At 39.7% G+C, this 27,682-nt stretch overlaps 1 protein-coding gene across 3 annotated transcripts in view; it reads left to right on the plus strand.

Moving 5' to 3' along the window:
- LOC124712504 (acetyl-CoA carboxylase) overlaps window positions 1-27,682 on the plus strand; it is a 433,982-nt gene that overhangs the window by 302,534 nt on the left and 103,766 nt on the right. For all 3 annotated transcript variants that reach the window (XM_047242805.1, XM_047242803.1, XM_047242804.1), the window contains exons 5-12: window positions 2,067-2,366; window positions 9,484-9,686; window positions 11,921-12,130; window positions 15,409-15,579; window positions 15,689-15,851; window positions 16,991-17,153; window positions 26,830-27,084; window positions 27,301-27,467. In XM_047242805.1, coding sequence (XP_047098761.1) covers window positions 2,067-2,366; window positions 9,484-9,686; window positions 11,921-12,130; window positions 15,409-15,579; window positions 15,689-15,851; window positions 16,991-17,153; window positions 26,830-27,084; window positions 27,301-27,467 — 1,632 coding nt within the window. The remainder of the gene's footprint in view (window positions 1-2,066; window positions 2,367-9,483; window positions 9,687-11,920; window positions 12,131-15,408; window positions 15,580-15,688; window positions 15,852-16,990; window positions 17,154-26,829; window positions 27,085-27,300; window positions 27,468-27,682) is intronic.

Consider the following 27,682-nt stretch of genomic DNA (forward strand, 5'->3'; position numbering starts at 1 on the left):
AGGCTATGAATCATAAACAAAATTTTCGTACTCATTATTATAATTATTATTATTGCACAAAGGAATTAATAGCATTTAGCTGCTAGTGGGCATTGATTTATGTCAGTGGTGAAAGTTGAAAATTTGTGATGGACTGGAATTCAATCAGGGTCACGTGCTCATTTGGCAGATGCTCTGTCCACTAAGTTGTGTATATACACTGACTGGCATGAAAAATGCAACATCCAATAAATGATGTGTAATTATTGAATTATCTATTTCATCGAAGTGAAGCACTTCAGTTTTTTGAGAAGGGTTATGTTATTGGCCTTGCTTGTGAGCAACAATGAAGTGTTGATTGTTTATTGCACCAGCCTCAATTGTTTTTTTCCATGCAACCTGGAAAAGACATCATTGAATGTGAGCAAGTAATGTTTTCCCGCTCTTTTAGCGCTTATTGTTGTACCCTGAATTGTTCCTTTTTCAATCACACATGTTTGTAGGGTCTTTTTGTGATTGTTGTAATCAGCTTTCTGGAGTAAACTTGCTGTTAAGCCCTGAACAAGCTGCAAAAGTTGTTGCTTTGGTGGAAGATGTCCGTAGCATGCATTACGTTGCAGAAGTGTAGGGGACTACACCTTTCACGATTTCCAGATCTGTACGAAGGTCCAGGGAAACTGGTGATTTTGCAAGGAGACCAGGAACAGGCCTGAGAAGAGCAACAGCGGAGAGAGATGACCGCTTCTTACAACTGGAGCCGTCGAACCAACACTAGTGAAGCGCGAAAACGACTCCACCAGGTTCAGGGGTTCAATGTTAGTGAGCAATTGTTCGAAGAAGACTGGAAGAAGCCCATCTTCAGTCTGGAAGACCTGCTACAGGTCCTGGACCCACCACATATCATTGCACAGCTTGACTACGTTTTGCAAGGGAACATCTTGGCTGGACAGTACAATAATGGGATCAAGTGTTGTTCACCAATGGGTCACGATTTGGCCTCCAATCACCTGACGGAAGAGAGAGTGTCTGAAGAAGGCCATGGGAAAGATGTTCCACTTGCACAGTCTCATCTAGGATGCCTTTTCAGGTTGGTTCTGTGCTGGGATGGGTAGGAATCAATACAGCCGCAAGGACGGATTCGATCTTCGTGGAGCATCGTAGCCTTACCGCACATCAATATGCGGAGGAAATTCTTCTGGAGCATGTTGTGCCTTTCGCTTCATTTATTGGTAATGATTTTACACTAGTGCACATCATTTCAGTTTTTGTAAGGAATTGAGGTGTTGCTTTTCTTGCCAGTCAGTGTATATACACAAGAGACTTATCAGAAGTCACAATTGCGTTAAGTCTCAATTCTCTCACCCATCTTTATTGACTGATTTTACATTATTGGATGACACTTATTTGTTTTCATTCGTATCTCTTTGGCTGGTGTGGAGGCACTTACAAGTACAGAACTCTTGTCAATTGACAGTGAAAGTAGAATCATTATGAGAGATCTGTTTTGTGTTGCACACAATTATTTAATATAGTTTGTAGTAATAAATTTTCAAGGATGATTTCAGCTTCAATGCATGAAAGATAGCTACATCCTGCTACTTGTGCACGTGAGTGTGAGTGTACTGAGTGTAATGTCACTGCAGTATGTAGTTAAATCTACTGTCAACTGTATCAGTGCAGGCCGGCCACTAAGGCAGCCTGTAGGAAGTGTGCACACAGGACGGTCTCTGCCTTGCCATCTATCGGTGACTCGCGCCTAAATAAACGCAGACCAACAATGACTCACTATGTTTTTTTAGTTTGTACCGCTCACATCAGTTGTTCTGTATATCACGTATGTTGCACATTCTGTTTGCATCATTACGTGCGGAGTCACAAGATGCTTATTTCCGTTATTCTTCAGAGGTTTATGAATAGAGCCATATTTGTGTTACTTGAATTTGGTTTTGTGTATTACTTGGTTACTATAATGACTGATTGTAACGTGGTATTTGACAGCAGAAAAACTCTCACAGATCGAACAATTTGATTGTTGTTGTAGATTTCATTGTTCCTTATTCATGGTGACCTTTTTTTTTCTTTTCCAGCGAATGCTGAGTACATAAAAATGGCAGACCACTATGTACCTGTACCTGGAGGTACTAACAACAACAATTATGCAAATGTTGAGCTGATTGTTGACATAGCTATGCGAACACAAGTTCAGGCTGTTTGGGCAGGGTGGGGTCATGCCTCAGAGAATCCAAAGCTTCCAGAGCTGCTGCACAAACACAACATAACCTTCATAGGTCCACCAGAGAAGGCAATGTGGGCACTGGGTGACAAAATAGCCTCTAGTATTGTTGCTCAGACTGCAGACATTCCAACACTTGCATGGTCTGGAAGTGGTGAGTTTTCTTGCTTGTTTAATACATTTTTTGTACTACATTAAAATAATAAGTTGGTGGTGGTGGTGGTGGTGGTGGTGGTGGTTGTGGCTGTGGCTGTGGCGGTCTTCAGTTTGAAGACTTGTTTGATGCAGCTCTCCACAGTAGTATATCCTGCACAAGACTCTTCATCGCAGCAAAACTGATGTAACCTACAAACTCAACCATCTGGATCCTCCCCTTCACCACCAGCTTTTCTGAACTGTACAGTTATCCTTACAACACATTCTCCACTCCTGTAATTATCCCGGCCTCAACCTATAGTAACCTACTGCCCCTGCACCCAGCACCCAACAGTTCACACCTCCTATGTCCTATCACCTTCTCCCTGTTCTCATCCCCCACCCTCTTTTTGTGCCGGCCTCTGCCAATGCACCCACCCGTAATTTTTTTTTCTCCCTCCTTAAACTTCTCCTTTCTTGCACCTCCCCCTCCTCCCCCTTTTCTACCTCCCTGCCCCACAATCATGCGACACTGTAGCTGTTTGCAGTCTAGTCCCTGCACACTCCACCAGACAGTGCTCCCCTCCCCACCCCCCCCTCCCTTCCACCCCACCTCAGGCCCTGCTATCCCTTCCCCTTCCGTGCCATCTCCAGATTGCTACTTCCATTCTGTGTGGCAGTTGCATTCCAGTCCGAGCTGCCAGAGATGGCAGTTGTGTGTGCGAGGTGTGCCTGCTTGTATGAACCTGTGTGTGTGTGTGTGTGTGTGTGTGTGTGTGTGTGTGTGTGTGAGAGAGAGAGAGAGAGAGAGGGGGAGAGAGAGAGAGAGAGAGAGAGAGAGAGAGAGAGAGAGAGAGAGAGAGAGAGAGAGAGAGAGGTTTCTTTACTGATGAAGGCTGTGGCTGAAAGCTAATGTGTAAGTGTCTTTTTGTTGCACCTGCCTGCAACGTTACGTGTGATCTTTATGATAAGTAGTAATCTATATTTTCGTTATGTTGTTAACCTACATCCAATTGAATCTGAACTCTTTTTGGCCTAATTCCTCTCAGTGCCTCCTCATTAGTTATTTGATGTATCCATATAATCTTCAACTTCCTTATGTAGCACCACATTTCAAGAGCTTCTATTCTCTTCTTGTCTGAACTTCTCACTTAAGTTCTACTAGATATAGAAATGTAATATTTGTAAGGCATAACATGAATAAGTGAGCTATCTCAATGTTTATGACTAATGATTGTGGGTTCTTAATTTGTCTACCAGCTTGAAAAATGGGGAAAATATTGTACGCTTTGGGAAAACTTCTGCACTACTGCTTCAGTATACCTACCATTTTGACACTTTTTTCATGTTCGCTGCTTTTTATTTTGTTTAGTATATTTTGTCCTTACTCTCAGTTTCTTGAATGAGAGACGTTCAATTTTATTCATAAACTCAACAGGTTCAACAGCAATGTTGTCAAACAGCATATTCTTGGTATTTTGTAATGTTTTAATGTTGTTAATAGTATTTTGCAAATTTAGTCATTCTTTGCCTTTACAAATGTCTGCTTGTGTCTGTGTATGTGTGGATGGATATGTGTGTGTGTGCGAGTGTATACCTGTCCTTTTTTCCCCCTAAGGTAAGTCTTTCCGCTCCCGGGATTGGAATGACTCCTTACCCTCTCCCTTAAAACCCATATCCTTTTGTCTTTCCTTCTCCTTCCCTCTTTCCTGACGAGGCAACCATTGGTTGCGAAAGCTAGAATTTTGTGTGTATGTTTGTGTTTGTTTGTGTGTCTATCGACCTGCCAGCGCTTTTGTTTGGTAAGTTTCATCATCTTTCTTTTTTAGATATATTTTTTCCCACGTGGAATGTTTCCCTCTATTATATTCATATCATTAATTTGAAGCCAACAATCACGTTTGTTATTGTTATCGTTATTGTTATTGTCACTGTTACATTTCGAAGTCTTTTCTGTCGTCTTATTTCCTCCTTCTGTTTTTGCCATCACTTTCTATTCACCTTCTCCTTTTTTACCGTAATCCAGTATACAATTTTATCCCGTCGATATACACTCAATAATACGTAATAATACGTAAATCACTTCCAAACCATAACCAAAAAAATTTTTTTTTCCGCTTTGCTGCTATAAAATCCACCGTTTCCAGTCCACAAAAAGTTCCTTTCAGCTATTAAACAACCCTTTCGGCAGTTTTAATAACTTTTGCTTTATTTCCATTTCCGTTTTTCTCACATCACCGATCATTTTTAGCCGCTTCCCACAGGTTTTAACGTCATTATTTCTTCATCAAACAATTGTTAGCTTCATTTCCATAATCTGCCACCACCAAACCACTCCTTTTAATACATCCTCACGTAGTTTTTTCGAAATTTTCCCGAATTTCTCCACCCTTTAACGTGTTTTGGCGGCAACACAACCACCTAACCTTTATGCACATCATTATCTACCTACACAAGTTCACCACAGGATCAACATAGCCCAGCCCTAACCAACCCTTTTTCGCCTTTTTTCACACCAGATCTCCATTTGCTTTCTAATTTTACCTTTATCTCTCCCCATATATTTTTTCATATTTATTCTCATTTTCATTTCAGCCTCGTGTTCCACTTTCCACCTTCTAGTACCATGTCACCCTCACAACACCTTCACAACGACCCCATTAAGTTTTATTTACATTCCCTCCGCAAACATGCCTTCGCCCTAGCCAGATTACACTCCCATATTTTATTTTCTCAGGCTTGTCTGACATTTGGCATCACCCCCAAAGGCCTCACACTTAAAGTTCCCATCTCTGGCTGAAAAACTCTTTGCCTTTACAAATGTCTGCTTGTGTCTGTGTATGTGTGGATGGATATGTGTGTGTGTGCGAGTGTATACCTGTCCTTTTTTCCCCCTAAGGTAAGTCTTTCCGCTCCCGGGATTGGAATGACTCCTTACCCTCTCCCTTAAAACCCATATCCTTTTGTCTTTCCTTCTCCTTCCCTCTTTCCTGACGAGGCAACCATTGGTTGCGAAAGCTAGAATTTTGTGTGTATGTTTGTGTTTGTTTGTGTGTCTATCGACCTGCCAGCGCTTTTGTTTGGTAAGTTTCATCATCTTTCTTTTTTAGATATATTTTTTCCCACGTGGAATGTTTCCCTCTATTATATTCACAACATTATTAGATTATAGAAATAGGAATCAATTTGTATTCCGTTCAGTCACATTTACCAGAGATGTCTTGATCATTCCAGTAAACCCTAATGTTGGAGAAGTACTTTGGCTATCTTCATAACAAACTATTCTAGTTTGATTTAAACCATTTTGCAGTTTTCTTCCCAGTTGTTCAAGTGCTTTGCAAGTATATCAAATACGGAAGCTGTTGCCATTTTTTTCTTAATGTAAGAGTAGAGTTCACCATGAAAACAGTCGTGTAATTGCATGTATTCGCAACTTTTCTTCCATGTCACATGTAGCTGTAAAAAAGTTCTTGCAAATGGTACACACTGCCTGGGAGACTGTGTCATTTTATTAAGTGTATTTTAACTTGATATTTCCATGCGAGTGTGTGTATACTATTAGCTTGCCTCAGTTGATAAGGTAATTTAGAAATACATGCTTGAAGTTCATCATAGCTAAATAATGCACTGTTATGTCTGTCCTGGCTTTATTTCCAAACTTTTACACATCTGTACAAAACAAATAACTTGCATTACATTCTGTTTCTGCGTAATTTTCTTTCCATTCAATTCATGGTGGTCCCACAAGATTCTGATTCTTCATAGGTAGCAGATTGCTATACAGAATTCAGCAATAGAGCTCTAAATGTCTTTAGAACATAATTGCCATTCTGCTGTTCGACACCATACTTTTATCATGTGCTATAATGTAAGTTGGGGGAGGGGAGAAGGTTAAGAAAATCTCCCACATATCACCATTCAGTACAAATCAGTGTACTGTTGTTCCTTTTTTTTGCCACCAATGCTAAAAGTGTAGCTATGTACCAACTCGGATGCTCAAGTTCTTTGAAGGAAACTTGTCATTGCAAGGTGTTCTCTTTGTTGTATCATATTGATGGTAGGCAATGAAAACTTTGTTACTCCATTTTGCTAAATTTTACAGGTGAACCAAAAATGATTAAAAAAAAAAATACATAAAGTGATACAGTTAAAGTGCTACATGTGCAGCTATGTATTAGATGCCTACTTTTGACACATTAGTGAAAGCCATGCACTTTCAAATCTCTCTTTATAAAACAGAGCTACTGGTTACTGGAAGTATAAGGTTTTCACAGGCAGATGGAGTTACCTAGGTTTTCGTTGCCTACCAGCAATACGCTTTAAATTTGAAAATTTGCAGAAGACATTAAATTTGTGTCTTTGTAAATTCTGGTCTAAGTGCATTTGAACATATGAATTTGAATCACAGAAACTGGTGTGGTTTCCCAAACTTGGTGGTGCCAGCTAAATAAATTTTTTCTCAGGAGTTACATTAATAGCATATATTTATGGTGGCAGGAGCCTATGAAAATATACATTACAATTTAATATATCTGTTACTGAATCTTCATCCAATGTTCAAGAATGGAATAGAATAGATTATTAATCTTTGAGCATTTTCCATGCAGTCTACATGTCATTGCAACTATAACTGCAGAAATACTTCATACATTAGATTTGCACATTGTTACCATATTTCAGATAATTATAGCAATACTTCATATTATGTTCACACACATGGCTATATACATTACATCTACATCAGACATTGAACACACATGGCTATATACATTACATCTACATCAGACATTGAACACACATGACTTTATACACTACATCTACATCACACATTGACTTGCTCAACATTGCATATGTACACTATTGCATTTTCTTTCATTGTATGGTATTATCTACTTTTAATACTTTTAATCCATTTCCAGTCTTATTTTTGAATTTATTCAGACAGGCTGTATGGGAACTTTGTGGGAATTTGTTAAAGAACAAATGCTACCTGAAAGAATCTGTTGCACAGTTTGTCTGTATTAGTTTCCCATGTAAGTCCTTGGTCAGTATAAAAATGAAGAAATTTTACTGACTTATATTCCTGTTTCACAACATTTAAATTGAACAATTTGTCTTCAGTTTTTGTATCATTTATATACAGCGTATTTTGCTTAAACTGTGTGCTGTGGGTATGCCTATTGCTGTTGCTTCTTTAAGTTGTGGCCCCTCCACACTACTGTCTTGTGCAATTAGTTTATTATATGTGTAGAGCAGTGTTCCACAAGGCAGTGGTGTGGGAAGCTCAGCCATGAAATATGATAAAATAAAAAGGGTCCAAGAACTGAGCTCTGAGGCACTCCTTTTGTGATTAAACGACTTTGTGATTTTTGATTGTGTACACAGACAATCTGCTTGCTATCACTTGTGTAAGACTGCAGTGTTGCAGGTTTTTAATTTGTGTGTTATGCGAGACTGTGTCAGAGGCTGTGCCCAAATAAAATTGCGTTGCAGAACTAATTGCCTAATTCTCAGAGCAGTTATACACTTTTGCAATAATGTTTTCAACTGCTTTAACGGTAGAGAGCCAGGCCTGAGGCCGTTCTGTTCAGAACTGAGGAAGTTATTGTGTTCACAATGCTGGCTAAACTGTTGTTGCATACAGTTCTCAATCATCTTAGAAATGGGGAAAATTGAGATTAGTTGTTAATTATATGGTGTCATTTTTATAAATAGGTTTAACTGTAGAGATTTTCAAGCATTCTGTGTAGACACTTTCATATGGCATCTTGTTTATGATATTTGTTAATGGCATTAAGATTTCTTCTATTATATTTCAGTTACAAAGTGTGAGATAGCGTAATAATCTTCAGCTCTTGCGTTGGTCCGAGTTTGTTTGATAGGTCACTGATTTGTCTACTAGTTACGTTAGTTCATCTAAAACTAACATTTGTATTTTTTTCTATAGTGCTTCAACTTTATTCACATCTTCCTATTAGTTGAGTCCTGAAAGAGGTTTAGCAAAATGTTAGTCTAATTAATCTAGTGGGATTGGCTTTCTTTTGGCAGTTTACTCCTGTTTAAATGATGTCCCATGTTGGATTACATCGGTGACCTGTCATATCAAAGTTGTATCAGGATTCTCACATTATTTAGTTGTGATATATATCACTTGCACAGTATTTTAGGTTTAGTGGGATGTTTCTGCTTTCTTGTAATATATATAACAAATTTCATTAAAGGTGTCCACTAAGACGATTAAAAATTTTGTTGCTGACTTATTTGCTTTCATAACCTGCAGGGTCAGTTTATTCTGGTTTATAAAGTTTGCTCTGTTTTTTAGCTGACTTAATTTGTGATGATTAATTGTTTGGATTACACTCCCATGTTCAGTAGCTATTTCTTTTATTATTTACAAGAAATCTAAACCACATCCCTTCACGATCTCAGATACCTAGATTAATAGTATTTGACTGTGTTCTGTTTAATTCAGAGTTGCACACTGTGTTATCCAAGCATACTGCAAATCTGGTGGGGTTATCATTTATGCTGTTAAACACTTTTCATGGTCATATGGAATTGAATGATCCACTGGCATCACAGGATTTCATGTACTGACAAGGTATGGCAGATCATGGGTTGAACTGAGATACTGATTGTTTAAATCCTGGAGGGGGCTCTGTATCTGCCTTCAGTATTCGTTCTTGTTTCTTGATATAGTTGGTGTGGCATAACTACTAATCTTCTCGCAAAATAAAATGAGAATTTATTATTCACTTACAGGTATTAGTATCATTTCCCTACAGATCTTACTTAGGAAGTATCTTTATTGAGATTTTGAATATCATCCACATATTATCTGATCTCACTTGTGGTTACAAATACAGAAAAAAGTGCTTCCCTTCTCATTATGTCAGAGTGCTTGTAGGGCATCTATACTTGCACAAGGACCATTTTTTTAATGTATAGCTGTTTTAAAACTACTAGTGGGCATTATGTAATCCCCTGTTTAGTATTACTTTTTTGTTGCCAAAAATATAGATACTAATTGGATATCTTTTGCAATTCTTCAAAAAAACTGAAACATTTAGTTAATAAATGATGATTTGTTAAAGTGTGTGTTTTCGTATTATAAAGAATACTACTTTTTTTGTTAGAGCTGAAAGCACAATATGGTGGAAAGAAGATAAAAATCTCATCAGAACTGTATAAGAAAGGTTGTGTAAGTACGATAGAAGATGGGTTACAGGCAGCTCAGAGGATTGGATTTCCTGTTATGATAAAAGCAAGTGAAGGAGGTGGCGGCAAAGGAATCCGTAAAGCAGAAAATACTGAAGAGTTTCCAAATCTTTTTAGACAGGTGAGTTAATGACACCTTTATTGTACGGCTAAGTTTTCGCCTTCAGTACGTGAGACCTAAGAGAGAGTGTCTTAACATTATGTGTACAGGTGCTTGCGGGTAAGTGAAGCAGTATAAGCAAAACTATTGATTTATGGGTTGCAAAAAGTATTTTCTGATATTTTTCTTATAATTTTAGTCAGTAGATTACTTGCATGCTGTTGAATCAGAGGCTTTTTTAAATCGATATTTTTCAGGTACAAATAAAAATAAAACAGTAAAAACATGTTACTTCTTTCTTTGGATTGAGTTCACATATGTGTCTATTTCTAAACGAAAGCACATGACAATTTGTATGATTAGCAAATACAGGGTGGGGAAAATAAAAGTGGCCTGGAAAATACGTGGTCCAGTCACATTAATGTGACCACTTGTCAGAAGCCTGAATAACTGCCTTTTGCAGTGCAGACCACTGCGAGAAACACAGGGAGTGTGTTGTTGAGGTTCCCGAAGGAGCTGGCAGGGACATGGAGCCGTGCCGACTCCAGCACTGTGGCCAGCTGCATTAGGTTTCTCGATTGAGGGTCCATGGCAAGAACAGCCCAATGGATATGGTCCCACCGATTCTCTATTAGATTTAACTCTGGGAAGTTTGGTGGCCCAGGGGGTGCAGTAAACTCATTCTGGTGCTCTTTGGACCACACTCGTACACTGTGAACTGTGCAACACATTGCAATGTCATGCTGGTAGATGCCATCATGTCAAGGAAAAAACAACCTGCATGTAGGGGCGGAACTGGTCTCCAAGGTTAGATTCATGTGTGTGTTGATCAGTTGTGTCTTCCAGAATGACGAGATCACCCAGGGAACGCCACAAAAAACCCCCCAGACCATAATCCTTCTTCCTATGGCCTGGACCCTTCTGACAATTGTTGTAGGGAGTTTGCTTTCAGATGTTTCACGCCGTTCACTCCAGCAGCCACCTATCCGAAGGAGGATAAAATGTGATTCATCTGAAGAGGCCGTTGCCACTGAGTGGAGGTCCAGTTGCATTCGTCGCCAGCGAACAGCAATATGCACGGATGCATGCGTGCACTAGTTTTGGATAATGCCTTTTTGCCATGAACGGTGCATTTCAACCACAGCGGCATGCGAAGAGTTTACAAACTTAGCTGTTTCGCGAATACTTGCACCCTTGGTTTGAAAGTCAATGATCGCACCTTTTTTGGATGTCAGAGATATTGCTCAATCACTCCGCTCTGCATTACAACTACTGCACTGTTTTCCGTGTTTCTCTGATGTGCTTTAGGTAACCTCCCATGCTAGTGCTACCACCTGCTGTCTGCAAGTGGTTATTGCTTGTTGACATCGAACATAAGTGGAGGTCACATAATATGACTGGACTGTGTACTAATAAGACTGATGTAGAATTGCCCCTATTCTTAATGAACAGGAGAGCTGCCCATTACAAAAAACCTTGGAAACTTGAGTTTGATACACCAATCAGCTGCTGCCGCATGTTTGCACATATGCATCTTCCGCCTGCTCTGTCCCGAGTATTTTGCTACGTCATTATGTTTGAGTGAATGAGAGGAGCAGAAGTTAAAGTAGCATGTGTTCTTTATCAAGTGGTATGCAGATACACATGTGGAAGTGTTTGCATGAGAGTTAAAGACTGGAAATTCTTTGATGAAACCCCTAGAAAAGGCTGTAATGCAAAACTTGGTGGTAAAATGGCACGAAGTGAACCCTGTGATGAGTAAAAGCCATAACTATCTGCAAAGAGTTCAATAACCAGAAAACATTGCTCGAATGAAGGAAAGTCTGGAACAAAGTTTGGCCAAATATCTGTATTTGATATCTGTGCAAGTGGAAATTGAGAGATTGTCATGTTGAAACATTGTCAAAAAGGACTTGCTTCTGTATCCTAATAAATTTACTGTTGTACACAAGCTAAAGCATCTACACATATGGAGGAATCTGCTTATCCCTTCTGTCTGCTTCCGATGTATTTGCATGGTCAGTTGTGATACAACGTGTTTGCAAATTGTCTACTTGAGGCGGGACCTGGAAAATAGCCCAGTATTTACCCATGTAGTAACCACATCCAGGATGGCCAGCACAATGTTTAACCTTTCATCACTGTGCAATTCATGTTGCTTATCTACAACAAGAGAAATTTTTGAAAGTCATCTGAATGCTCATGCAGAAAAATATTGTGTCTAATTTGAATTATAAATAAAATTGTTGTTTTAGGTACAAGCTGAAGTTCCAGGATCACCAATTTTTATTATGAAGCTGGCTCGATGTGCACGGCATTTGGAAGTTCAGCTTCTGGCTGATCAGTACGGCAATGCAATCTCTCTTTTTGGTCGAGACTGCTCCATACAGAGGCGTCACCAAAAGATTATTGAAGAGGCTCCTGCTGTCATTGCCAAACCTGAAGTGTTTGAGGATATGGAAAAGGTATAATTTCTTGGCTCACTTCATTTACTTGAACTAAATTATTTTAAGGATTAATAATTAAGATGGCTGAAGATGTTAATTGAAGTAAGTAATGTTTTACTAAATTGTTCTCAGAGTTAATGCCAGTCACAGATAGGTCACACTCATGCTAAGGCCTGACTCACTTGCTCTTTCTTTTTACTCTTCCCCAACCCATAACTCTCTCCATCTCAAGGAGGGAAGTATTGGTTCTGACAGCTAGGTAGTGTGTCACATTTGTGTGTGACTATCAACAGTACTACACATTTTTCCTCCTGAAGTTAAGCACTGGTCAACAGTTCTCTCTCTTTAATTTATTTTTCTTAGTGTTTATTTCCACCAGGAACAGGAAGCTGCATGACCAGTTTCATGAGATCCAAGATAGGAGGAAGGGCAACATCGGTAGTAAATTTTTCTTAATTTGTTTATTGCAACAGATTAAAAAAAATATGACTGATGCTATCCTTCTTCCTGTCTTGGATCTTAGTTTATTAGTTTCCTTGATTGAATTTTCCTTAGTTCAACAACTTGTGCAAATTTTTCAGTGTTATCTTATATAATTTTGCCTGTACTCGAATTGCCTAGTTATTGCCTGGATTTTCTTTTTTATTGTAAAATGAAGAAGAGAAATTTTAATTTTAGAGAGATAATGATCAGAATAAATTCCCAATTTCTGATCACTTTAACGTTCTTAATATCCTTGAAATTCCTCTTTATTTATTTACTTAATTATTATTTCTTTCTTTTCTCAGACGTTATGTCTGGTCAAAAATGGAAAGTGACGCGGACCTTGATCAAGCATGACTTCCTTTTAATTGTACGGTATATGTTATATTGCATTTAGGAACTTTCGGGTGATTGAACATGTATCAATAATTACGGATTTCTGTAGTTGTATATATAAGTTTGGATGTAGCTGTATTGCATTGATGTACTGATGGATATTGTGTGGTATGACTCCTGTAGTTGATAGTATAATTGGTATAACGTCAACTTTATCCTGATGCCATATGTCCTTGACTTCCTCAGCCAGTTGGATGTATTTTTCAATTTTTTCTCCTGTTTTCTTTTGTATATTTGTTGTATTGGGTATGGATATTTTGATTAGTTGTGTTAATTTCTTCTTTTTATTGGTGAGTATGATGTCAGGTTTGTTATGTGGTGTTGTTTTTATCTGTTATAATGGTTCTGTTCTAGTATAATTTGTATTCATCTTTCTCCAGTACATTTTGTGGTGCATACTTGTATGTGGGAACATGTTGTTTTATAAGTTTATGTTGTAAGGCAAGCTGTTGATGTATTATTTTTGCTACATTGTCATGTCTTCTGGGGTATTCTGTATTTGCTAGTATTGTACACCCGCTTGTGATGTGATCTACTGTTTCTGTTTGTTGTTTGCAAAGTCTGCATTTATCTGTTGTGGTATTGGGATCTTTAATAATATGCTTGCTGTAATATCTGGTGTTTGTTTGATCCTGTATTGCAATCATGAATCCTTCAGTCTCACTGTATATATTGCCTTTTCTTAGCCATGTGTTGGATGCGTCTTGATCGATGTGTGGCTGTGTTAGATGATACTGGTGCTTGCCATGTAGTGTTTTCTTTTTCCAATTTACTTTCTTCGTATCTGTTGATGTTATGTGATCTAAAGGGTTGTAAAAGTGGTTATGAAATTGCAGTGGTGTAGCCGATGTATTTATATGAGTGATTGCTTTGTGTCTTTTGCTCGTTTCTGCTCGATCTGGAAAGAATTTTCTTAAATTGTCTGCCTGTTCATAATGTAGGTTTTTTATGTCGATAAATCCCCTTCCTCCTTCCTTTCTGCTTAATGTGAATCTTTCAGTTGCTGAATGTATGTGATGTATTCTATATTTGTGGCATTGTGATCATGTAAGTGTATTGAGTGCTTCTAAGTCTGTGTTACTCCATTTCACTACTCCAGATGAGTAGGTCAATATTGGTACAGCATAAGTATTTATAGTTTTTGTCTTGTTTCTTGCTGTCAGTTCTGTTTTCAGTATTTTTGTTAGTCTTTGTCTATATTTTTCTTTTAGTTCTTCTTTAATATATGTATTATCTATTCCTATTTTTTGTCTGTATCCTAGATTTTTGTAGGCATCTGTTTTTTCCATCGCTTCTATGCAGTCGCTGTGGTTATCCAATAAGTAATCTTCCTGTTTAGTGTGTTTTCCCTTGACTATGCTATTTTTCTTACATTTGTCTGTTCCAAAAGCCATATTTATGTCATTGCTGAATACTTCTGTTATCTTTAGTAATTGGTAGAGTTGTTGATTTGTTGCTGCCAGTAGTTTTAGATCATCCATGTATAGCAAATGTGTGATTTTGTGTGGGTGTGTTCCAGTAATATTGTATCCACAATTTGTATTATTTAGCATGTTGGATAGTGGGTTCAGAGCAAGGCAGAACCAGAAAGGACTTAATGAGTCTCTTTGGTATATTGCACGCGTAATCTGTATTGGCTGTGATGTGATATTATTTGAATTTGTTTGGATATTAAGTGTGGTTTTCCAATTTTTCATTACTATGTTTAGGAACTGTATCAATTTAGGATCTACTTTGTATATTTCCAATATTTGTAGTAACCATGAGTGGGGTACACTATCAAAAGCTTTTTGGTAATCAATGTATGCGTAGTGTAGCAACCTTTGTTTAGTTTTAGCTTGATATGTCACATCTGCATCTATTACCAGTTGCTCTTTACATCCTCGTGCTCCTTTGCAACAGCCTTTTTGTTCTTCATTTATAATTTTGTTCTGTGTTGTATGTGTCATTAATTTCTGTGTAATGACTGAAGTTAATATTTTGTATATTGTTGGTAGGCATGTTATGGGGCGATATTTTGCTGGGTTTGCTGTGTCTGCTTGATCTTTAGGTTTCAGATAAGTTATTCCAAATGTAAGTGTATCAGGGAATGTGTATGGGTCTGCAATGTAACTGTTGTTGTTGTTGTTGTTATTATTATTATTATTATTATTATTATTTGCTATCATTTCCCTTTTTCCACTTATTATGCCCAGCATCAGTAGAACAAATTCTATTTTAGTACATTGAAAATGTATTACCATTAATGTAATGTCGTAGTAATCGACACTTATAGTGAAATTGAGGTATTTATATTTATTGTTAATAGGTTCATGTGCTTGCCATTTCCTGTATATTTGTATAGTAATGTGGTTTAAAGGCTCATCTCATGTGCTAAAAGTGTATAATAATGTGGTGTTTATTGTAATTCTCAATAGGCAGCTGTCCGACTTGCAAAAATGGTGGGCTACGTAAGTGCAGGAACTGTGGAATATCTTTATGACATAAACGGCAATTACTACTTCTTAGAACTGAACCCTAGGCTGCAGGTTGAGCACCCATGTACAGAAATGGTGGCAGATGTGAATCTTCCTGCAGCTCAGTTACAGGTACTTTTATTACATTGGCTTAGCAATTCAATACAGTCTCACAATTTCGTGGATTGTTTGTGGGTATATGTTACCTTCATATCATATTAATATAGTTTTCCACTTGCAGATTGCTATGGGTTTGCCATTAGACCGGATCAAAGACATTCGTCTTTTATATGGCGAGTCACCATGGGGCGATTCACCTATTGATTTTGATAATCCACGGCACAAGCCCCAGCCCTGGGGACATGTAATTGCTGCTCGGATAACTAGTGAAAATCCTGATGAAGGTATAGTAATTCTTTAATTACCGATACCAGCTTGTGTATCTATTCTGTAATATTAATTCTGATGACATTTTGATAGTGTGTTCAACCATCAGGCAATTTTTCGACTCCTTCCATCTCAGAATTGGAGGAATCCGGTGCACAACTGGAGGTTTCACATGCTACATGATTCAGAACCAGTCGACAGCAGTGTTAATGAAGCCCCCCAGCTCCAACACATGCACCTTTGACCACACAGCTGTATTCACAAAATTGGCTCATTGTCCCAACGTAGATGATTTTCATTTATTGGTCTGGTCAGGCATAGACAATTGGTCAGGCATAGACAGTTTACCTGTGTTCTGTTTTTCTTTATGCAAACCTCTTTCTCTCTGCCTTGCAATGAATTTTTGCACCATCCTTCACTAAAAAATATGAAGAAACTTCAAACATTTTCACAGCAGTTCCTAATGACAAGACCACATAAGATGACTGGTGGGACAAAGAAAGCAACTGTCGAGTAAAATTTGAAATAAGAACTGTGCATGTTAGACTTTTGGCATGGTGATTCGCAAAAACATTGAAGACTTGGTGTACATTCACTGCACCCAACAATCAGTTATTGAATGTGGAACTTCCTGGCAGATTAAAACTGTGTGCCGGACCAAGACTCGAACTCGGGGTCTTTGCAGGAGAGCTTCTGTAAAGTTTGGAAGGTAGGAGATGAGGTACTGGCAGAAATAAAGCTGTGAGGACGGGGCGTGAGTCGTACTTGGGTAGCTCAGATGGTAGAGCACTTGCCCGCAAAAGGCAAAGGTCTCGAGTTCGGGTCCCGGTCCGGCACACAGTTTTAATCTGTCAGGAAGTTTCATATCAGTGCACACTCCGCTGCAGAGTGAAAATCTCATTCTGGAATTATTGAGTGTGCTACGTGGATGTTTGGTTTTGCATTAGTGTTGAACTTACGACGAATAAAGTATGGTAGTTACAGTTAACCCATGTTCATTGTTGTTTGCTCATTGTACGGTATTCACTTACGTCGTCAGTTGTGCAACATGATCGGTGAAAAATCTCCAAGCCATGCCTTGGGAATGTAAATAACAAATAGGTTTATTGAAAAGGTTCACATTTTACCTGAAATGTTTTTTCTCCCTTCTCTTTAGGCTTCAAACCAAGTTCTGGCACAGTACAAGAACTTAACTTCAGATCATCAAAAAATGTCTGGGGCTACTTCAGTGTGGCTGCATCTGGTGGTTTACATGAATTTGCAGACTCTCAGTTTGGACATTGCTTCTCATGGGGTGAAAATCGAGAGCAAGCCAGGGAGTAAGTAAGCATTATGAGCTTGTACACTGTACAGTGAAACAATTAACTTGTTTATTATACCTTCACAGTTGCACCATTGCTTTCTTCTTCTTCTTCTTCTTCTTCTTCTTCTTCTTAGACTACTATACCCGGGCTGGTGAAACAAGTCACTCGACAGCTTGCATGGAGTTGGCTATAGTGAGATTGCGAGGTTGCAATAGCTGCCACAGCACACGCCCACAGCTCCAAAGTACATTTCGTAAATGTAAGCTACAATCAATGTTTATACATAAGTGTAACAAAGTGCATTTTTCTATCAATGGAGAGAACAACAATGGAGACTAAGCGTTTGATAGCATATGAAACTGGGAAATAAAAACAACGAAAGTTAATGACAATATCTATGAAAAGTCATTCCATATTTTTACCGTAATAGGTGCCTGTAAAAAGTCGTATAATATTGTAAACCTAAGCATACCAGAGAACATGCTATCCACACTTGTAGAAAGAAATAACGCAAAACATGCGTAACCTACTAGATTGCAAAGAGAGAGAATTAATTCTGTATACATTTACACTCACCAGTTTACAATGTCGGTGGCGGAATTCCATCCAGTTCTCCTTCACTATCATCGGAATCGATGCCGAAACCTTTGCCTTCATCATCATCATCATCAAGAGAAATCATTAATTGTTAGTTTTCATTTACAATTCTTCTATAGTGTGTTTCTCTTATGAGTTTAGCAACATGGTAGTGTGTGCAGTAGCAAGACCTCCACTTAGCAGTGTTTCCGCTTCTGTTGTAGAAAAAGTCTTGTTGTTACTTCTAATGTATGCCTTGACTCCTCTACAAAATATTTAGGCGTCACAGGCTTTGTTTTATGAGCGAGTATAACAACAGCTTTGTCATACTCATCTCTGCAGCAATCTCTCTCGCCTGCAACCACTGCACCATAGTTGCTTCACAGTCACTGGAAGTGGGAGTTTTATCTAAAATCACGGAATGGGCATTGCATTGTCCATCATAAACACTGTTGGAACACTAAACTGGAGCAACAAATTTTTAAACCACTGTAGAAACCGTGTCTAGTTCATACCCTCATGACATTCACCAGTTTTTCTGGATCGAAAAACTAAAAGACCTTGAAGCACAAAGCCGTTTGAAGATCCTGTATGGGCCACAATTAATTGGGATCCTCCTCCTGTTGGCTGATGACTGCTGCTATTCGGAGTATCGTCTGTTTAGAATTTATCAACTGGTTCTCCAGCGTTGACCCAGGTTTCGCCTAACCATATGACTGAGTGTATGTCCTTTCCTAGAATTTTGTGTAAGAAAATGGTATGAGCTGCAACGACGTGAGCTTTTTCAAAAATTTTTGTCCATCTAATTATTTAAAATGGAAGGCCAAACTTTTTAATACCATCTTAAAAGACCTTTTCCCCTGTGAGAAAAGTTCACTTTCTTTTAAAAAAATTAGCAACTTAGCTATTGTGGGGTATTCTTTCCTTCTATAATATCTGTACGTGTGCTGACGAATTGCATTGGTTTGGAAAGAATCAATATCTGTAACAGGACAAGGTTGTTTTTTTTGTCTTTCCAGGAGTATTTAAAAACACGCTGTTTGTCCTACGGGCTTTATTCCACACTGTTTATTTCAGTGTTTTGTAAGCCTTGAAGTAGCGCCCATTTCCTTATAAACTGTTCTTTGACAGAGTCCTAGAGTTTTTGAGGTATGCTTTAAAATTTTGTCGGCAGGAATTGACGCGTGCGCATGAACAGAAACAAATTTTATATCTTGATCATAAAACTCGTGCTTCCTCCATAGCAATTCCAAAGCTTGACTGTTTAATGGCTCCCAGGCACAACGGATTGGCACTTGGTGAATGATATCGTTTTGGTGACATTGTTTAGTAAACAGAAACTGTAGTCGAGGCAGTAACACAACACAAAAGCAGGCAGTCGTGCACTATCATACAGTGTTTACATGGAAGCCAGTAATGGAGTAGCATCAATGCCGGAAGCAGCTTTTGTTCAGTGCTGCAATTGGTTCAGACGATGCAGCACCTCGCGTTCCTCACATGTTTGTCAGTTATATTTGCCAACTTTATGGTGCTTGGGGAGTGACCTTGAAGTGACATGTTTCAGTGGCCTGGATATACTTCTTTCTTTTTTTTTAAGTGATTGTTTTTGAACACTTGCATTCAAACAATTTGGTATATCAGAAGGTACAATATTAATAAAACATAAAATACCAAATGTTAAAATACATAAATAGTTATCCAACATTGTGTATGCACAGATTACAGTAGAGCAGTACATTGTTTATGACATACCTGCATCTCTAATATTTGACTGTACATTATTCCAATGGCACATCCAAAGATTTGTTCATATATCATGTCAAATTAACAATTGTGATCTGACTGTAACATAATTCCAATGGTACATTCAAAACTTGACTGGTGTCCGTAGTTCTTCATACAGTCGGAACTTCAGACACCTTCAGTTGTTTATGTAATCATGCACATTGTCTCTCCAGAGATTATACAGTTAAAATGAAGTACATCAATACTGAACAATGGAAAATCCAGGATGGAATGTAACAATTCTGTGAAAAGGAAAGTTGCTACTCACCATGTAGCGGAGACGCTGAGTCGCAGTTAGGCACAACAAAAAGACTGTCACAAAAAATAGCTTTTGGCCAGTGAGGCCTTTGTCAGAATTAGATGGCAAACACACATACATGCAAACGCAACTCGCACACACGCCTGCAGTCTCAGGCAACTGAAGCCACACTGCGAGCAGCAGCACCGGTGGATGATGGGAGTGGTGGCTGGGTGGGGATAAGGAGGAGGCTGAGACAGGGAGGGGGAGGGATAGTAGGATAGCATGGCAGACAGTGACATGCTTTCGGGGAAGGAAAGAGGGTAGGTTAGATGGAGGGAGGGGAGGTTGGGGGGGGGGGGGACACAGCTTAAAAAGAGAAAAGTACAAAGACTGTGCGCAATGGGGGAATGAGGGCTGTGCAGTGCTGGAATGGGAACATAGAAGGGGCTGGATGAGGGAGGACAATAACTAACGAAGGTTGAGGCCAGTAGGGTTATGGGAACTTAAGATGTATTGCGCGGGACGTTCCCACCTGCACAATTAAGAAAAGCTGGTGTTGGTGGGAAGGATCCATATGGCACAGACTGTGGAGCAATCATTGAAATGAAGGATGTCCTGTTTAGCAGCATGCTCAGCAACAGTGTGATCCACTTGTTTCTTGGCCACAGTTCATTGGTGGCTATTCATGTGGACAGACAGTTTGTTGGTTGTCATGCCCAGCACAGTGGTTGCAGCATAGCTTGTAGATCGTATGACCGGTTTCACAGGTAGCCCTGCCTTTGATGGGATAGGTGATGTTTATGACCAGACTGGAGTAGGTGGTGGTGGGAGGATGTATAGGACAGGTCTTGCATCTAGGTCTATTACAGGGAATGAGCAATGAGGTAAGGTGTTGGGAGCAAGGGTTGTGTATGGATGGACAAGTATATTGTATATGTTCGGTGGACTGTGGAATACCACTGTGGGAGGGGTGGGAAGGGTAGTGGGCAGGACATTCCTCATTTCAGGGCACGGCAAGAGGTAGTTGAAACTTTGGTGAAGAATGTAATCGAGTTGCTCCAGTCCTGAGTTATAAGGATAATGCTCCTCTGTGGCCGGACAGTGAGACTGTGAGGTGGTGGGAGACTGGATAAATAAGGCACAGGAGATTTGATTTTGTACAAAGTTGAGAGGATAATTACAGTTTGTGAAGGCTTCAGTGAGACCCTCTGTATATTTCAAGAGGGCCGCTCATCACAGCATATGCGACAACCTCGGGTGGCTAGGCTGTATGGAAGGGACTTCTTGGTATGGAAAGGGTGGCAGCTGTCGAAGTGGAGGTATTGGAGGTATTGCTGGTCGTTAGTAGGTTTGATATGGACAGAGGTACTGATGTAGCCATCTTTGAGGTGGAGGTCAACATCAGGAGTGTGGCTTGTTGGGTTGGGTATTACCAGGTGAAGCAAATGGGAGAGAAGTTGAGGTTCTGGAGGAAGGTGGATAGGGTGTCCTCACCTTTGATCCAGATAGCAAAGATATCATTAATGAATCTGAACCAGGTGAGGGGTTTAGGATTCTGGGTTTTTAGGAAGGATTTCTCTAGATGGCCCATGAATAGGTTGACATAGGATAGTGCCATGTGGGTGCTCGTAGCTGTACCCTGGATTTGCCTTCAAAGGAGAAGTAATTGTGGCTGAGGATATAGTTGGTCATGGCAACTAGGAAGGAGGTTGTTGGTTTGGAACCTGTTGGGTGTTGGGAAAGGTAGTGCTCAATAGCGGAAAGGCCGTGGGCATTAGGAATATTAGTGTATAGGGAGGTGGCATCAATAGTGACAAGCAGGGCACCATGTGGTAATTGGACAGTAGCTGTGGAGAGTTGGTGGAGGAAATGATTGGTATCTTTTATACATGGGGGTAGGTTCCGGGTAATAGCTTGAAGGTGTTGGTCTATGACAGCAGAGATTCTCTCAGTGAGGACACAGTAACTGGCTTCAATGGAGCCTCCTGGGCGGTTAGGCTTATGGACTTTAGGAAGCATGCAGAAAGTGGGAGTGTGGGAGGGGTGAGTAGAGAGATGGACTGTGGGGAGAGGTTCTGGGAAGGGCCTAAGAATTTGCGGAGTGACTGGAGATCCTTCTGGATTTCTGGAATGGGGTCACTGTGGCAAGGTTTGTAGGTGGATGTATCTGACAGCTGATGTAGTCCTTCTGCCAGAAAATCCTTGCAGTTCAAAACAACAGTGGTGGAGCCTTTATCCACAGGCAGGATTATAAGATCAGGATCAGTTAAGATGGCAGACTGCCGGTCTTTCTGTTTATGTAAGGTTGGTTAGCATGTTGAGGGATTTGGGGAATGATGGTAAGGCAAGGTTCGAGGTTAAGAAATTCTGGAAAGTTAAGAAAGTGTGGTTTAGGGCAGTGGGGGTGGACCACGGTTGGATGGAGGAGTGAACTGAGTTAGGCAGGGTTCAACATTGGTCGTTGGTTGAGGAGAGAATGTCTTTAACAAATCCTGCATGACTGAATTTGGGAGTGGGGCAAAAAGTGAGGCCTTTGGAAAGGATTGATATTTCTATGGGGCTAAGGCTTCTGGAAGAAAGGGTCATGGCTGTGCTTCTGGTCTGTGTAGGTTCTGGATCTATGTAGTGGTGGGAGGGAGTTTTGGAGAGTGAGGTAAATGTAGTAGGTCTGCGAGACAGGGTTTGTCAGCTATGAGATGATGTGGAGGAGGTTTGGAGGTTGTTGTAGAGGGGGGGAGGGGGGTGGGGAGTGGTACTCCAAGGCAGGAGTAGGAAGTGAGCAGGGGGGGGGGGAGGAGCTTTTTGAGGTGGTGTTGTGTATGTTGCTCTAGTTCCTGGAGGGCAAGAGTTTCAATGTGTGTTATTAGTTCCAGGAATTTGGGACTGCGTAGCAGGAGAATTTTGTGGATGGAGAGAAGGTACTGCAAGGAGATTTGGGCTTAGTTGATATGGTTTTGCAGGCCTATGTTGGTGAGGTCCGATTGGCGGAATCTGAACAGGTGGTCATTGTGGCAGGGGAGATGGCAGCCAGAGATGGGTGATTTGATGGTAAGGCCATTTGGGGGGATTCCATGAACCAAGCAACAATGCAGGAATGGTATGTGGGACTAGGTTCTGGCTAGGAATAAGGAAACTTTTCTGTATTGATACAGGTGGAAGGAGCAAGAATCCGGGGTGGTGGAAAATACGTGAAAAATTACGTGAATAACATAGAATTATGTCCGAAAAAAATCCCAAAAAAAGACTAAAAAATCACGAGGATGAAATGAAGGCAAAAGGGGGAATCAAGATGAAATCTGTGGGAGTAACTGGTAGTGAAAGTTGAAAACTCACTAAAATTGGCGAGAAAGAACAGTGAAATCAATGAAAAGATATATATAATATACAAATACATTTTACTGTGGGTAGCGGAATGGATAAGTATGAAGAAAGGGGATGGCATATGTGACTGGATGAGGTGGAATTAGTTGGTGCGAACTGGGATAGAACGGAGAAAGAGGGGGGGGGGGGGAGATGGGGAGATGGGGAGAGGTTCGTAGGATGAGATTAAAGATCGTGTAGCACCGGAAAGGTGCGGGGAAATAACACACGAAAATACCAGAGAGTGACGCAGGGAGAGTGATAAAGTAGGCTGTATGGATTAATGATATCGGTCGGAGTGATGTGGGACATAAGATGCTGCAACAACAGTCAGTGTGATCTCATAGCTGTCTGTTGTGTGCGACTGAGACAGTTGATACAGTGTGGCTCGTAAGTAGAGCATGAAGTGCAGCTTGTAAGGTGACAAGGAAACACAGGAAAGAAGAGAAAGGAGGATGGACATTGAGTATAGTGATGCATTAGAAAATAGTAACAAAGGAAGACAGCACTGGGTTAGGATTGAAGAAAAGCCGTCGGGCAAAAATCAAACAATGGAAAATCCAGGATGGATTGTAACAATATTAATATTGTGAAAAGGAAAGTTGCAACTCACCATATAGTGTAGATGCTGAGTCACAGATAGGCACAACAAAAAGACTGTCACCAATAATAGCTTTTGGTGAGAAAGGCCTTCGTCAGAATTAGATGGCAAAAACACACACACACACACACACACACACACACACACACACACACGCACACACACGACTGCAGTCTCGGGCAACTGAGGCCACACTGCGAGCAGCAGCACTGGTGCATGATGGGAGTGGTGAATAAGTGGGGCTAAGGAGGAGGCTAGGACAGGGAGAGGGAGGGATATTAGGTTAGGCATGGTGGACAGTGGCATGCTGTTAGGGAGTGTGGAGGGACAAGGTGGAAAGAGGACTGGGCAGTCGGGAGGTTAGATGGGGGGAGCAGAGAGGTGGGGAGGGAGGGGGGGGGGGTTAGCGGGAAAGGAGAGGAGTAAAAAGACTGCATGCGATGGAGGAATGAGGGCTGTGTAGTGCTGTAATGGGAACATAGAAGGGGCTGGTTGGGAGATGACGATGACGAACATAGGTTGAGGCCAGGAGGGTTATGGAAATATAGGATATATTGCGCAGAAAGTTCCCACCTGCAAAATTCAGAAAAGCTGGTGTTGGTGGGAAGGATCCATATGGCACAGACTGTGGAGCAGTCATTGAAATGAAGGATGTCATGTTTGGCAGCATGCTCAGCAACAGTGTGGTCCACTTGTTTCTTGGCCACAGTTCATTGGTGACCATTCATGCAGACAGACAGCTTGTTGGTTGTCATGCCCAGCACAGTGGTTGCAGCATAGCTTGTAGATCATATGACTGGTTTCACAGGTAGCTCTGTCTTTGATGGGATAGGTGATGTTTATGACCAGACTGGAGTAGGTGGTGGTGGGAGGATGTATAGGACAGGTCTTGCATCTAGGTCTATTACAGGTATATGAGCCATGAGGTAAGGTGTTGGGAGCAAGGGTTGTGTATGGATGGACAAGTATATTATGTAGGTTCAGTGGGCCTCGGAATACCACTGTGGGGTGGGGGGGATATTTCTCATTTCAGGGCACGACGGAGAGGTAGTCAAAACCCTGGTGAAGAATGTATACATCAATAGGGTATTGATAAAGGCCCCAGACATTGTCACATTGTTTTACAAAATACTGACATGAACGGCCATCAGATGACTGATTGGAATTTTATAACTAGGTACAAGGAGCATAGCCTGAACAGCAAGACTACTTTTGGCCATAATTTATAAAAGCACAAAACACGTAATTGGTAGTATTGAAAATATCATGAAAATTGAAGTGCAAGAGTGGATGCAGTTGTAGATCTGTCAGCAGACGACCATGTTCTACGAAACAGGAATTGATTATCTTGTCTCAACATTGGAATAAATGTCTGAATGCATGTTACGATTACTTTTGAATGGAACGATTCCATGGTCCCGTTGTGGTGGGTGTTTGATTTTCGTTTGACTGCCCGTGTGTAAAACAAATTGTTGCAGTGTACTTCTGAGTAAGTGAATTATCAGTGTAACTCAATTTGTATCTGTTGTCTTGTATATTTATAATATTAGTGTCAAGAATAACATTTTGGATACTGTAATGTTTTTTGCGTAAAACAATGGCTTCTGAGACATGAAAAATAGTCACTCATCTCTCAGTTGGCAATTATGATAGTGCTAGTGATTCAGTAACATAGGTTAATGATTGGTGTGTGCTAGAAATTAATAGTTACATTTCACTGATTTTCATACTGTGTTGGTTGTTCACAAAACTATACCCTGTATATTGGGAGCTGACACAGTATAAGAGTAAGATTCTGGGATAGTCTGCTGTGTTTGAATGAATTTCTTAGAGAAACCCAGTGTCACACCTGTGACTGTGAAGGACATCTTTAAGGTGGGTTGTAGCTTCTGTGAAGGTCCAGTTCGCACCCTTGGTTAATACTGGCTGAGGTAAAATTTTGTTTTTATATGCTCCGTCCTGGAGACTGAAGCCTGGCCTCATGTTTTTAAAAACTTGAGTGCAAATTTACCATGATTGTTTTCTGTCAGGCATTATTCTATTGTTTCACGGTGCAATATTAGTACAGATTGTTTTCAGGACTGGAATCCTGCGATTTCATCAGTTTCATCACCTCTCCTGCCCCTCCCCTACCCATCTAATTAAAGTATTGTAGTGAAAATTATGACTTATTGACAATATAATGTAAATGGACAGATAAAGATAATCTGCTCACCAAGTGCTGGAAGGCAACACACACACACACACAAAAGATTGAACTTTCACAAGTTTGAACTTTCACAAGTTTTCAGAGGCAGTGGCTCCTTCTTCTGGTGAAAGAGTTGAAGGGGAAGGAGGAGGGGTGAAGGAAAAGGACTTGAGAGGTTTAGGGAAAGGGATACAGTTTAGAAAAGTCACCCAGGATCCCGAGTCAGAGGAGACTTATGGGACGGTATGAGAAGGAAAGACTGATTGTAGGAGACTGCATCGGATGAGATTTGAAATCCCAAGAGCTTGAGGGTGGAAGACAGGGTAATATGGGTGACAGATTACTACTAAAACATTGCCAACATTCATACAGTGCATTTTTGTAAAATAATAACTTTTTGACTTAAAAATGTAATGTTGAACGATACTGGTCAAAGTATTACTTTGTGTTATCTGATATGTTTTAGAAAAGACACAGTGAAATGTTTAGGAAATAATTCCAGGGACAGCTGCTAGAGAAAATTGTACATAGTGTGCTGGTAAAAAGAGATGAGTTTCTACCCTCCATCTGTCTTTTCCCTATCTATCTCCCCCTCTCTTTATGTTGAAGTTAATATATAATTTTACATTCATGAACTGCCATAATTTGACCATGAATTATGTTTTAGATCACTAATCTCTGGCCCTGAAAATAGGTAAAAGTAGACAGATGAAATATGACTAAGATGGTGCCAACAAACTGTAAACAAGTATTGTAATAAACAACATAAGGACTAAATACAACACAACGAACAGACTTTTTTGGTAGCTTCCTTGTGACTTAGTGTATATCTATATGAAACTATTTTAAATGAGTGGCACTGTGCTTTATTAAAATGATGTGCTAAGAAATATCTGAAACTATTACCTTTTTGGAATACAAATATTATGTTATTTTTCAGGAATCTTGTGATAGCTTTAAAGGAACTCTCAATCAGGGGTGACTTCCGTACAACAGTTGAGTATCTCATCAAGCTGCTAGAGACATCAAGCTTCCAGAACAATACTATAGACACTTCATGGCTAGATATTCTCATTGCAGAGCGAATCCAGGCAGAAAAGCCTGATATTTTGCTAGGTGTAATTTGTGGTGCTCTTCATATAGCTGACCGAGCGATCATCACTGCATTTCAGAACTTCCAGACGTCTTTGGAGAAGTATGTAGTCCTGCATATTGCTGTTTTACATAAAGTACTCAGTATTTTGAACTAAAAAATACATAATAATAGTTTATTGTTATCTTACACAGTAAGAAAGGAAAAAGTATATTTTTATACGCGTAATGAAATGTTTCATAGTCCCTAGAGAGTGCATTCACTTATTAAACTTTCAAAGAAATATGCACCAGGCTCAGGCAATGGTTTTATTTCCAGGGGGCAAGTTCAAGGATCTAATACTCTGTTCAACACAGTTGATGTTGAATTAATAAATGAAGGGTACAAATACAAGGTACAAGCCACCAAATCTGGACCAAACAATTATTTTATTGTATTGAATGGCTCCTTTAAGGAAATAGAAGTCCATAGGCTTTCTGATGGAGGTTTGTTATATAATGTTTAAAGTAATTTGTAGCAGTGTTTCTACTAATTTGTGAATGTGTTTCATTTTCCTGTTGATCATCAATGATAATAGACTATTATTGCTATTATTATTAATAATGTGTTTTTAATTATTGATCATGCAATATATTTCCATAATATGTGTGGTTGTGTTACAGTGCAGTAAAATAAAACAATACATAATTAAAAAAATATG

The sequence above is a fragment of the Schistocerca piceifrons genome, chromosome 8, assembly GCF_021461385.2.
Source record: "Schistocerca piceifrons isolate TAMUIC-IGC-003096 chromosome 8, iqSchPice1.1, whole genome shotgun sequence".
Lineage (NCBI taxonomy): Eukaryota > Metazoa > Arthropoda > Insecta > Orthoptera > Acrididae > Schistocerca > Schistocerca piceifrons.